A 12578-nucleotide genomic window follows, 5' to 3' on the forward strand; every position below is an offset into this window, starting at 1 on the left:
TTCGTCCTTCTGCTGACAGCGCCGAGGATCTGACACGAAGGACGAGGGAGGAGACAAACCCAGACGCAACGTCAGCTGGCAGGACAAAGGTACCGAGACGACCAGCTGGGTTTGAGTTGGGTTGAGGTTGGGTTGATGTTGGGTTGATGTTGGGTTGATGTTGGGTTGAGGTTGGGTTGACGTTGGGTTGATGTTGGGTTGACGTTGGGTTGACGTTGGGTTGAGGTTGGGTTGAGGTTGGGTTGACGTTGGGTTGATGTTGGGTTGAGGTTGGGTTGAGGTTGGGTTGACGTTGGGTTGACGTTGGGTTGACGTTGGGTTGACGTTGGGTTGACGGGTTGAGGTTGGGTTGAGGTTGGGTTGATGTTGGGTTGAGGTTGGGTTGACGGGTTGAGGTTGGGTTGAGGTTGGGTTGATGTTGGGTTGACGTTGGGTTGACGTTGGGTTGATGTTGGGTTGATGTTGGGTTGACGTTGGGTTGACGTTGGGTTGATGTTGGGTTGATGTTGGTTTGACGTTGGGTTGATGTTGGGTTGACGTTGGGTTGATGTTGGGTTGATGTTGGGTTGACGTTGGGTTGACGTTGGGTTGATGTTGGGTTGATGTTGGTTTGACGTTGGGTTGATGTTGGTTTGACGTTGGGTTGATGTTGGGTTGACGTTGGGTTGATGTTGGGTTGACGTTGGGTTGACGTTGGGTTGATGTTGGGTTGACGTTGGGTTGACGTTGGGTTGATGTTGGGTTGACGTTGGGTTGACGTTGGGTTGACGTTGGGTTGATGTTGGGTTGACGTTGGGTTGACGTTGGGTTGACGTTGGGTTGATGTTGGGTTGATGTTGGGTTGATGTTGGGTTGAGGTTGGGTTGACGTTGGGTTGACGTTGGGTTGACGTTGGGTTGACGTTGGGTTGACGTTGGGTTGACGGGTTGAGGTTGGGTTGAGGTTGGGTTGATGTTGGGTTGATGTTGGGTTGATGTTGGGTTGACGTTGGGTTGACGTTGGGTTGACGGGTTGAGGTTGGGTTGAGGTTGGGTTGATGTTGGGTTGATGTTGGGTTGAGGTTGGGTTGATGTTGGGTTGATGTTGGGTTGATGTTGGGTTGACGTTGGGTTGATGTTGGGTTGAGGTTGGGTTGATGTTGGGTTGATGTTGGGTTGATGTTGGGTTGAGGTTGACGTTGGGTTGACGTTGGGTTGAGGTTGGGTTGAGGTTGGGTTGATGTTGGGTTGAGGTTGGGTTGACGTTGGGTTGATGTTGATGTTGACGTTGGGTTGACGTTGGGTTGACGGGTTGAGGTTGGGTTGATGTTGGGTTGAGGTTGGGTTGAGGTTGGGTTGATGTTGGGTTGACGTTGGGTTGATGTTGGGTTGAGGTTGGGTTGATGTTGGGTTGAGGTTGGGTTGATGTTGGGTTGATGTTGGGTTGAGGTTGGGTTGAGGTTGGGTTGAGGTTGGGTTGATGTTGGGTTGAGGTTGGGTTGACGTTGGGTTGACGTTGATGTTGACGTTGGGTTGAGGTTGGGTTGATGTTGGGTTGAGGTTGGGTTGACGTTGGGTTGACGTTGATGTTGACGTTGGGTTGACGTTGGGTTGAGGTTGGGTTGATGTTGGGTTGAGGTTGGGTTGATGTTGGGTTGATGTTGGGTTGATGTTACGTTGATGTTGATGTTGACGTTGGGTTGACGTTGGGTTGACGTTGGGTTGATGTTGGGTTGACGTTGGGTTGACGTTGTTGGAGTTGATGATCTTCTGCTTGGCGCTCTCCGGCGTCTCAGCAGCTGGTGTGATGTTGCTGCTGCTCTGTCTCAGATCCGGTGGCCGTTCCTGTGGAACCAGAGGAGGATAAAGCTGATCAATCCGACCCGGAGAAGGAGGAGGACGTCGGCATCACCTTCGTTGCTCGGAAGGTGGAGACGCCCAAACAGCGACCCAAATCAGGTAAAGCAGAGAGGTTCTGATTGGACCGAACCACCTGGATGGCAAATTTATTCTGATATCACATTTCCACCAAAGTCCTTGAAAAGTGAAATGTTAAAGTAAAATACATGACAAGCTCCAGTCAGATATAAGTGTTAAAAAGGCAAAGCCACCAGAACAGATAAATATTTGGGCCAACACAACATGAGAGCCAGTTTATAAGAAAATGGAATGAAAATCATTTTGTTGCACTAGCACTGCCACACCAGCAGGGGGCACACATGTTCGGGACAGAGAGCTTTATTAGAGTAAGTAGAGTTCCAGGTGTAGGAGAGCAATCGTTCCAGTTAGTGGTCGTATGTTTGTTACCGCACTAAGAAATAAAGGATCAGCTTCCGGAGGAACCTTTGACTGACCGCACCCCACCGCTGTGAAGCACCGAGGTAAGTTAACCCTGAAGTCCCCGACCACGTCAGCCTCGGAGCGAGAAGGAGCTGCCCTGTGTCTCTCCCACGAAGTTTGGAGGTTCAGCAGGAAAGGTCAACAATTTGTTACCATGGTTACAAAGACGAGTTACCGCGGTGACAGAGCAGCTGGTGTTCTTCAATGAAATGAAGGTTTCCATGAAAATGCTTCATCGCCATGGAAACATCATGGTGATGTTTTCCTGCTGAAGGAGGGCATAATGCTGCCATTACCTAACCGTTCTCCCTCTTTACTTTCATTAACTAGAAAGTTCTCTGTGTTCTGAGAACGAGCTGGTTCTGGTTCTGGTTCTGCTGGAGTGATGCTGCGGGTCAGGATGCTCTGCTGGGTTTCCTTAGAAACGTTTTAGACTAAATATTTAACTGAACTTAGATCAATTGGAATGATTGATTGTAAATGATTTGTTTTGTGAATTGAATGAAGCTGAATGAAAATGAAGCAGCCCGTTTCCATGGTGACGGTAGGTTGGTGTAGGGCTGCAGTCTTTCTGCATGACTGCTGATTACAGTCTGTCCTTCAGTCCCAGCAGCTCTGGACGTTTGCCAGAGCCCGTCGCCCCTTCACCCGTCGCTGCCCAGTGAGGACAGCCATCTGCCCTGGAAGGGCGGCGTGGGGTCGCCCCCACCCTGCGTGTCGGTGGAGGCCACCAAGATCATCCCGGTGGACCTGCAGCAGGCCTGGAACCAGAGCATCTCCTCCCTGGAGAGCGTCTCGTCGCCTCCGGCGCCCGCTGAGCCTGTCCACCCCCGCGTCAGCGCCCTCTCCAGGCTGGGAGGGTCCCGCCCCGCCTCCTACACCGGCCCTATCGGGGCGGCGCCCGCCCAGGCCCCGGCCGCCTTCTGTTTCCCTGAGAGGAAGAAGCTGATGGAGGAGGAGGAGGAAGAGGAGGAGCCTGGCGCGTCGCAGGAGATGCAGCCGCTGATGTCAGCCCCGAAGCTGCCCGGGGCGCCACAGACTCCGCCCCCGCCTCCGGCCCCGCCCGGCCCTGGCAGGAGGAGGAACCCCTGCGTGTACCTGAGGAGTCTGGTGACCCCGCCCCCCGGTGGCGGCGCCGGGTCGCACAGTCACCGCCCCACGCAGCTCTGAACACGAGGGGGCGGGCTGTCTGTCGGCTCGGCCAATAGGAAACCAGCACAATCACATGACCAGAGAGCATCACCAGCTGAAGATGACCTTCTGTCCTCATCTTCATCACCATCAGCGACCTTCATCCTTCCACCAAACTTTCCAGCCAAGATGGATTGGAAGCTTGGAAGGATCTTTGCTCCATCACAGCAGATCAATAGAAGTGTGTGTATTAATACTGATGCTGTTGAATCAGTTACACTGAAAATGTCTCTGTGATTCCCTCAGTTTGAATGAAAATCCATTCTTTGTTCATAACTCTTTCATACAGCAGGGGGCGCTGCGGCGCCCCTTATCCTGCCTGTCCCCTTTAATTCTGTCTGAGCTGCTTATTTAAAACATGTATTTAATACAGGCCTTGTTTGTTCTGAATGCCGCTGCCTTATTCTATGTGCTTTATTCCTGCAGCTGCTGCAGAAACCCGGTCCGGTCCAAACAGGACCGGCGGTTCCGCCAGAACAAATCATCAATGATCTGTTCCTGCAGCAGCTCGGTCCAGTCAGCAGGAGAACGGTTTTTATTTAAAATAAAGGTGGTTGATATGTTTCTGCTTTAATGTGCTGCTAGTCAGAAACGCCTGAAATTAATCCTGAATTATTCCTCTGAAAATGGAGAAATAAAGAGAAATTAGACTGAGATGACAATATTTTTGTTCATATTTTACTAAAATCTTGATCATTTTTCTGATTTGCCTTGATGAATCCTGAAAACGTGGGATTATTGTTGTGTAATTTTTTATCTGAAAGTGAGTGAAGGTTTTCTTTAAATTATGAGATTCGTGTTTCAGGGAAGAGGAGCAGCAAACTGGACCGGAACCACCAGAACCAGAACCGCACCACATTGGCACCCGGATCCGATATCTGATGTTGTTCTCCATATTGCTGCTGTTTGTGTTGAAGCAAAATAGAGGATTTTATCTTCCTGTTGTGGTTAAAGGAGCAGAGCGAAGTACAATAGTTTGCTTTTATTCACGCAACTGCTTCATGTTAATTCCCTGAACAAACCTCTAAAAATAACTGAAACTAACAATAAAATAATAATTCTGTAAAGTTCAAATCTCTGATGTAAAATCAGAATATAATAAAGACTTTTCAAGACAAACACTGTGTAGACTGGAGAGATTAAACCAAGTGGTGGAATCTGTTAGCGCTGATGCTAGTGATGTAATACCGCACAGTGACCACAGGGGGCGCTGATGTAATGCCGCACAGTGACCACAGGGGGCGCTGATGTAATGTCGCACAGTGACCACAGGGGGCGTTGATGTAACACCGCACAGTGACCACAGGGGGCGTTGATGTAATACCGCACAGTGACCACAGGGGGCGCTGATGTAATGCCGCACAGTGACCACAGGGGGCGCTGATGTAATGTCGCACAGTGACCACAGGGGGCGTTGATGTAATACCGCACAGTGACCACAGGGGGCGCTGTGTTTCGCCTCAGAAGCAGCCGTTACAGCTAAAGGATAGCTACCGGGAACTGGTTAGCATCGGTCGCTGAAAGCGTAACAAATAACCGCTACCGGATTATTTTACCCAGACTGCTCTTCACCGCCGGTGAGTTCTTGTTTTAAATTGGCATGTAACAGATTAACTGGTTAGTTAACCAGGCTGCTGGTTAATTAGGGATAATTAGCGTATTGGCTTGTTCTTGGCGGTTACTGACTGGTTGGCGGGGCATCCGAAGCGTTTCTAGAAACTTCTCTGAAGGCCAACACCACGGTAATAACCCCGGTTGAAATGTAAATTAAATACAAAGTCAAACAAACAAGGACAAAAACGAATAATGGAGCAACTAAATGAATAGCGGGAACATTTCACATTTACATTCAGCGCTGTAATAACCCTGTTTGCTGGACCAACCAATAAACGTGAACCGTCATTTTCCCCAAAATGTGTGCAAGTACCTGCTGTTCCAATCGTCAAAGCAGTCCCGCCCACAGGTGGGTAAAACTAGTTTACTCCGCTACCTGTACTTTAGGAGTATTACCGTACTTTTACTGCAGGGCTAGTTTAATGAAGCATCGCTGCAGGAACATTTCTGAGTCCTAGACTGCCAGTAACTTCACCGAATAAAAAGCATTTTAACCAAAACGTCCGCAGAGTTTTGTTATATTTTATATTCTCTTTGATGACATAACTTTTAAATATTAAGTCAAATGTTGTCAGCTACTTAATAAAAATACTATTATTATTTTAAATAGTTTTCTTTGATCTATTTTTTTAGTCGTCGGGGTGTTTGAGGAGGATACTAAACCCCAAACCAAGATAAACTGTATAAACCATCCCTACAGGTGCTGCCTTTATGTTTTGGCGCTAATTGCGGGCGGAGTTTTGCTGTCACGGTGTTTGCTGCACTTTAAGTACGACGTTCACCACATGGTGCTTCTGCATGTTGAATAGGTGACCACAAGGGGGCAGTATTCAGTGGAGTTGATTTAGATCAGGGGTGTCCAAACTTTTTGCAAAGGGGGTCAGATTTGGTGTGTTAAAAATGTAGGGGGGCCGACCTCGGCAGATGTTATTTACATAGAACAGCAATATATTTAAACACATTTCAGCAAGCCATTCTGTGTTTTACATTTGCTTTTTTATTTTAATTTCAGCGATCTTAAGCATGTCTTTTGGCTCATTTGAAACATGCATATCATATGCAATTGAATATTCACTTCACTTTTTTAACACTAACTTTTTTCTAACGGTTAAACAGAAGTACTTGTACTCTTGAGTGCAAATTACATTTGAAACATAAAAAAAAAATCTCACCATGGCAGTTCAATATTTACTGAATTTTTAAATAAAATAGCAAGTAACAGTCATATCAACATGTGCTGGGCTCATTTGAAATATGACATATTAGTAAATGTTGATCAGATTTTTAAAAGTTTATTATTCTGGAGTGAAAACTGAAAACTGGTCTGAATTTATGACTAACCTAACCCTCAAAAAACAAAATTTATTCAGAGACTAATGACAAATGACTTGCCTGCATTAATGTGATACTGAGATCGGGACTGCAGCACATAGGCCAGGTCTGGCTCAGTGGTATTGATGCACAAGATGTCTGTAAGTGAGAGTCTGTCAAGTTCACATCTGAGAATGTCTTCTCACACAAATACGTCGACTAGGGTTGCAACCCGTCCCGTAAAATACGGAACCGTCCCCTATTTGACTGTTAAATGTAGCGTCCCGCATTGAACCGAAACGGGACGCGATTTGTTCCGTATTCTACAAACATGTACGTGTAATAACAAAGAGCTGGTCCCCGAGTACTTTATATAGTAGGCTGCCCCAGTCATTGTTTCACTCACGGTGTTGTGATATTGCGTCCAACTGAGTCACACGGGCTGCTGCCCTCTAGTGGGTAAATGAGGAACAGCATTTAGTGTGTAAGCTCCGCCCTATGCAGGTAACAGTACTGCTGCCCAATGTATTAATTCTACGTGCGGGCCAGACGTTATTGATTTTATGACAGAGGCTGCGGGCCGGATGAAATTTGACTACGGGCCGCATTTGGCCCTCGGGCCGGACTTTGGACATGCCTGATTTAGATTGACTCTTGGTTTTCTTTAGGATGAGATAGTTTTTATAGTGTCAGCTTCTGATGATGATGAGAATAAACTCAGCCAGACGTGACTGTAAAACAGTGATGCATTCCAGCGGTGCTCCTTGCAGTGACAGGAAGTGACTCGGTCCTTCAGCATCCTGTTTCCTCCCCTCCTCTCTGACTCAGTAGTAATTATATCCTGCTGCAGTAACCATGCCTGCTGTGGCGCAGCGTGTTACCAGCGCTGCCCATGCTGCGGCTTCATGAGGTTAATGAAGGTCGAGGTTACTTCCTGGGGCTCTGCTGATGTTTGCTCTGCTGTCCTCTCTGTTCTGTCAGATCAGTATTGATGGCTCAGCTGTGATGGTCCAGCAGGTGGCAGTCTCTGGTGTGCCGGATCAGGTGGAAATCAGCTGCCTGATGGCTCCAGGTTATAGTCTGGACCAGGTGGTTTGGTGTGGCTACATGTTGCGGCTCCAGCTGAAGGCCCCCTGCTGAGCTTCTGGATGGATTCATGTTATTAACTGAGTCAAACTGAACCAGCTGCTGGTTCTCCTGCTGTGGACCATCTTCCCTCACTAACCACATTTCCATCCAGTTGCCATGCAAATTTAAAGACAACTTTATTATATTATTATAAATATTACCAAAAAGCAAACATGAATTATGCATGTTTCCGTCTCCTGGTTTGAGCGAATCCACCAGTCAGATGTTGATGCTGCAGTATGCAGAAGGCAAAGCGTTATGGGTAAATACCTCTGTGTCTCATCTGCTTTTATAACCACAACATGTCAGACATGACACATAAACAGCCCCTGATGCATGTGCTGCTTATGTGTTAAACACTTTGGAGGTGCAGCAGGATGAGGACATGAAAGCAGAACTCGCTTCACTTGGTGTCGCCCCTAAAAAAACAGTTACAAGTAAGACTGAATGAAGATGTGTGAGTTGGTGTCAGGGCAGCAGGTGGCGCTAGACTTTTTTTTTGTTATCCGTTATCTGGACCGACAACGTAAAAAAATCGTTCATGTACTATTTCTATCCGTGAAATCACAATCATATTAACATCGGCTATGTAGTTTATGCAGTTTAGCTAATATTCACCGTGAATCCAGATTAAGCAGATAAAAGCATCTACATTTTTCTCCTTAGTGACACAAACCACTGACTGGCCCCAATAACTTTTAATAAATTAAATTACTCACTTAAATTAGCATCACTTCACCCGCTGGGGTCTGAACCACTTCCTCCTGGTTCCATCTGGAGACAAATCTGTGCTGATTCATCAGTCAGTTGGGTCTGTCTGATCCAAACAGATCCCGGTGAGTGTTTTACCCTGTGCGCGGTCCGGTGTGCGCTTTTACCAGGATTATTTATTTGTTTATTTATTTATTTATTTGCGTGGTTTTGCTTCTCCGAAACGGACAGCTGTTACGTCTGCAGCTCCTCCAGGACGCCGCTGTCCTGGGTAATGTGAACCCTGAAGGCTCCATTTGTAAAACCCGCTGGATGAGTTACTCCCAGCGGATTTTAATTCTTCGCAGCGGCGGCGGAGCCGCGTCCGCAGTGGTTGAGCAGCGGACTGCGCATGTTACAGTCCTATTAACTTCTGCGTCGTCATTTATTTCCTCAAGATAAACTGCCGGCTCCTCAAATGGATGAACACAACCTGGTCTGTAATGGAGACTTGAATTTAACGCGCCGTTTCAACCAAAGGTTTTGAATGCGCTTCCTAACCAGACGCTCCAAAGCGTTATTTAACAATATGAGGTGTTTAATTTATTTTTAACATTGTATTTTCATACATTTATGCTGCCCAAGTCTAGTTTTCCAGAGCTACCATCCTTTAGATGTGTTCCTTCTCTAACACACCTGGATCATTTATTATCCTCTACAGAACGGAGCTGCTGCTGATGAGGGAAGTCAACCTTTAGTCTGGGGTGTTTTAGCAGGGATGCATCTAAAAGTTGCCGTCTGGAGGACTGAACCTGGGAACTCCTGATTTGTCTATGTGGCCCGTTGAGGGAGGCCAATATGCTGAAGTGGCCCTCGGTGAAGCTGAGTTTGACGCCCCTGGTTTAAAGCCTTTAAAGCCTTTAAAGCCTCAGGGTTTGGTTCCTTGGTGAGGCACAGTCCCACCAGTAGAGTGCAGCGTTTGTTAGGAGATGAAACTCATCTGATTCCTGCTGTGCTTTAGTACAACTCTTTCAGAAAACCACCTCAGGCAAGCACAATAACTTTTTATCATGAAATTGAGGAATTTATGTCAAACTTTCCCGTTTCCATCAACCTTTTCTGTACGATGCTTCAAAATGTGAATAAACATGTTGCTGGAATGCAGCTAATAACCTGTGGGAACACGTCCTGCTCAGCAGACCATCTGGGGCCGTTCCTGCAGGCTGAGCCTGTGAGGCGGACCAGAGCAGCAATGGAGACGGCGAGACCCCCAAACTGCTGCTGCAGCTCCTGGGAAGCGTCCTGCTCCTCCATGATGATGATGAGTGTTAAACTGGCCAATAGCAGTCAGCTGGCCGCCTTACATCGCTTTATTCACAGGTCTGACTGTAAAAGTGGCCGTGTGGTGATTAGTGTTCCAGAGCTCCTCCTGTTGGACCCCGCCTGCGCTGTGCGCCTGCAGGAATTACTGAGCTGCAGGTTTCTCTGTGTTTCTGTGGGGATCAGCTTCAGGAATGAAGCTTTTCTCTGGGCTTTAGCTGCAGGCCTCGTCCGGCGCCTCATTGGCTGCCCGCTCATCGCTCCCTGAGCCGGAAAACCTGCTCACATTCCTCTGATGAGCCGCCTGCCAGGCCGCGCTCGGGGCACAGCTGCTGCCTGTTGTTGGTTACCAGAACCCACCGTTTAGAACCGCAAACGGGTCATGTGGGTGGCGACACGCTGCCTCGCATAATGGCTGCATCAGAGGACGAGCAGGAAGCCGAACCAACAGGACAGCTGGAGAGCTGATGACTGATTATTACTGATACATCACCAGATCGATCAGATCCATGTGATTGGTTTAGTCAGGCTTCCAGCAGATCTTCCTCTGATCTCTGTACAGTTCCACTTTGACATCATGTTTGTGTGAATCTTGAATCTGATCAATACATCGATCAATATCATGTTAATTAGCTGCCAGCTCTCTGACTGAGTCAGTAGAAAGCCTTCAGGTTGCTCAGAGGGGAAGGACCACAAGATGGCCGCTGGCTGACTGTCTTGGTTGCTGTGGCGATCTCCATCCCATAGCTTATCAGTGAGTCGTTGCACCCTGGCTCGTCAACTTCCTGCGTTGCAGCATTTTATTGCTCCTCCTCCGAACTCCATCTGATTTACAAACCTATTTTCCCGACCCGGTTCTGGTTGCCAGAGGACAGCTGGACCAGAACCGGAGGCTCCGGGCCGGGCCCTGGGATCTGTCTTCATCCTGGGAGGACATGCACATGCTTTATACCTGAGGCCCCTGGCTTGACTTCATAATTTAACGTTTGTCTCTTTAAGAAGCTCCTGCTCTTCCTGAAGCTCCGCCTCCAGGAAGTCGTCCCAACATGGCTCCTCTATTAACCCTTTAATGTTTTACCAGCGTTGCTCTGAGCAGCAGCTCCTATAATGAGCTCAGTAGCTGATTGCTAATTGCTGCTGGCTAGTCTGAAGGAGCGGAGAGGGGGAGGAGCTTCTGAGACGGGGCTTGGTCCACCCAGACGTTTAGCAGCTGAATGGTTGCCACGGAGATGCTTTGATTCTTTCATGTTTGAGAAATCATTTCAACAAAGCAGGAAAAACATTAAAACATGACAAAGATCAGAAGGTGATTTTACATAAAACTGTTTCTTCAAACTAGCAAGTGAAGGCCAGACATGTTGGATTCCTGATTGGTTCCCGTTCCGCTTGGTTCCCGTTCCGCTTGGTTCCCGTTCCGCTTGGTTCCCGTTCCGGTTGGTTCCCGTTCCGCTTGGTTCCCGTTCCGCTTGGTTCCCGTTCCGCTTGGTTCCCGTTCCGCTTGGTTCCCGTTCCGGTTGGTTCCCGTTCCGCTTGGTTCCCGTTCCGCTTGGTTCCCGTTCCGCTTGGTTCCCGTTCCGCTTGGTTCCCGTTCCGCTTGGTTCCCGTTCCGCTTGGTTCCCGTTCCGCTTGGTTCCCGTTCCGCTTGGTTCCCGTTCCGCTTGGTTCCCGTTCCGCTTGGTTCCCGTTCCGCTTGGTTCCCGTGTGGAGAACGTTCTCCCCCTCAGCTGCTGCAGACCTGAAGCTGTTGCTGCTCTATTTAAAGATCAGATCTTCTGTCCAAAGAATGTCGTCTCAACTGCTGCCAGCACAGAGTGAGAGAGAGAGTGTGTGTGTGTGTGTGTGTGTGTGTGTGTGTGTGTGTGTGTGTGTGTGTGTGTGTGTGTGAGCAGTTGAGTGCGATGCTCCCTCAGTGAGTCGGGGGGTGGAGCTGTCTGAGCTGCAGGCTGGGAGCTGCTGCTTCTCTGAACACATGCTGCTGCTCCGCCGCCTCGCCTCACATTTTTAGTGCCTGTTGTTGTTCTGGGGGATCCCGGTTCGGAGCGGCCCGGTTCGGAGCGGCCCGGTCCGGTCTGAGACGAGCTGAAGTCCAGACGGGGTGAGTGCTTTGTTTCTCCTGTTTCAGGCTCTGAGTGGGCTGAGAGAAAAACACGCAGCTGCTGCTCAGGAGCTGCAGAAGTTTCCTAACCTTGATCCTTTGGTTCTGGTTCTGGTTCTGCTGGACCTGGTGGTGCAGGGATGTCCCGCAGTCAGACGCTGCCGACCTGTTGACCAGCAGAAACATGGATCTGACCTGCAGAGCTCCGACTAGAACCACCACACTGGGTGCTTTCTGGTCTGGTTTCATGGTTTAACTGGTTACCAGCTCGTCTTATTGGACCAATTCCCAGTAACGGGAGGGCATGCAGAACTTCACAATAAGAGCCTCATAAAGCCCTGAGCTCCCCTCTCTGCTCATTAATAATAATTTTCCCTGATAGATTATGATTTAATCCAGAAATAATCCCAGCTGCTGCTGAGGTTGAGGTGAGAACTGGGACCAGCAGCAGGCTGGTACTGGTGCTGTTGGGAGGAGGATCGGATGATCTTCATGGAAACTGATGGAACGTTTCAGGAATGTTTTAAAGCTGCCATGCTTCTTTAAGCTGCACTTTGTCACTTTTATTAAAAATGTTTTCATATTTCTGTTGAAACTCACTCTGTGCTGATGGCTCCTTCTCCCAGTGCTCCCAGTGGTCACTGCAGAAATACACCACTCAGTCACAACCAGTCAGAACGAGGAGGATCTTAGCACTGTCAGTCATGCTTGTGTATGCGTTGCTCCCCCTTGCTCTGTTGCAGCTGGTTCACCTCAGCCAGCCTGTCCTGAGTGCTAAGGCTAGCTAGCATAGAGACACAGAGCTTGTTGCTGCTGTGTGTGTGTTGTAGTTTGCAGGTCCTCCATTTTGTTTTGTTTATTTTAATAAGTTTGTTGTGGTTTGTTCCTTCTGAGCTTGGTTTTGTGTCTGT

The 12578-nt window shown here is 48.4% G+C and overlaps 1 protein-coding gene across 1 annotated transcript in view; it reads left to right on the forward strand.

Moving 5' to 3' along the window:
* The window catches only part of slc9a5 (solute carrier family 9 member A5), a 19913-nt gene extending 15750 nt beyond the window's left edge, over window positions 1-4163 (forward strand). The window contains exons 14-16 of the mRNA XM_081605690.1: window positions 20-89; window positions 1809-1937; window positions 2923-4163. Of these exons, the coding sequence (XP_081461816.1) occupies window positions 20-89; window positions 1809-1937; window positions 2923-3488 (765 nt within the window). The 3' untranslated portion in view covers window positions 3489-4163. The remainder of the gene's footprint in view (window positions 1-19; window positions 90-1808; window positions 1938-2922) is intronic.
* Window positions 4164-12578: the final 8415 nt, after the last annotated feature.

This window comes from Poecilia reticulata, chromosome 3, assembly GCF_904066995.2.
Source record: "Poecilia reticulata chromosome 3, P_reticulata-male-v2, whole genome shotgun sequence".
In the NCBI taxonomy this organism is placed as follows: Eukaryota; Metazoa; Chordata; class Actinopteri; order Cyprinodontiformes; family Poeciliidae; genus Poecilia; species Poecilia reticulata.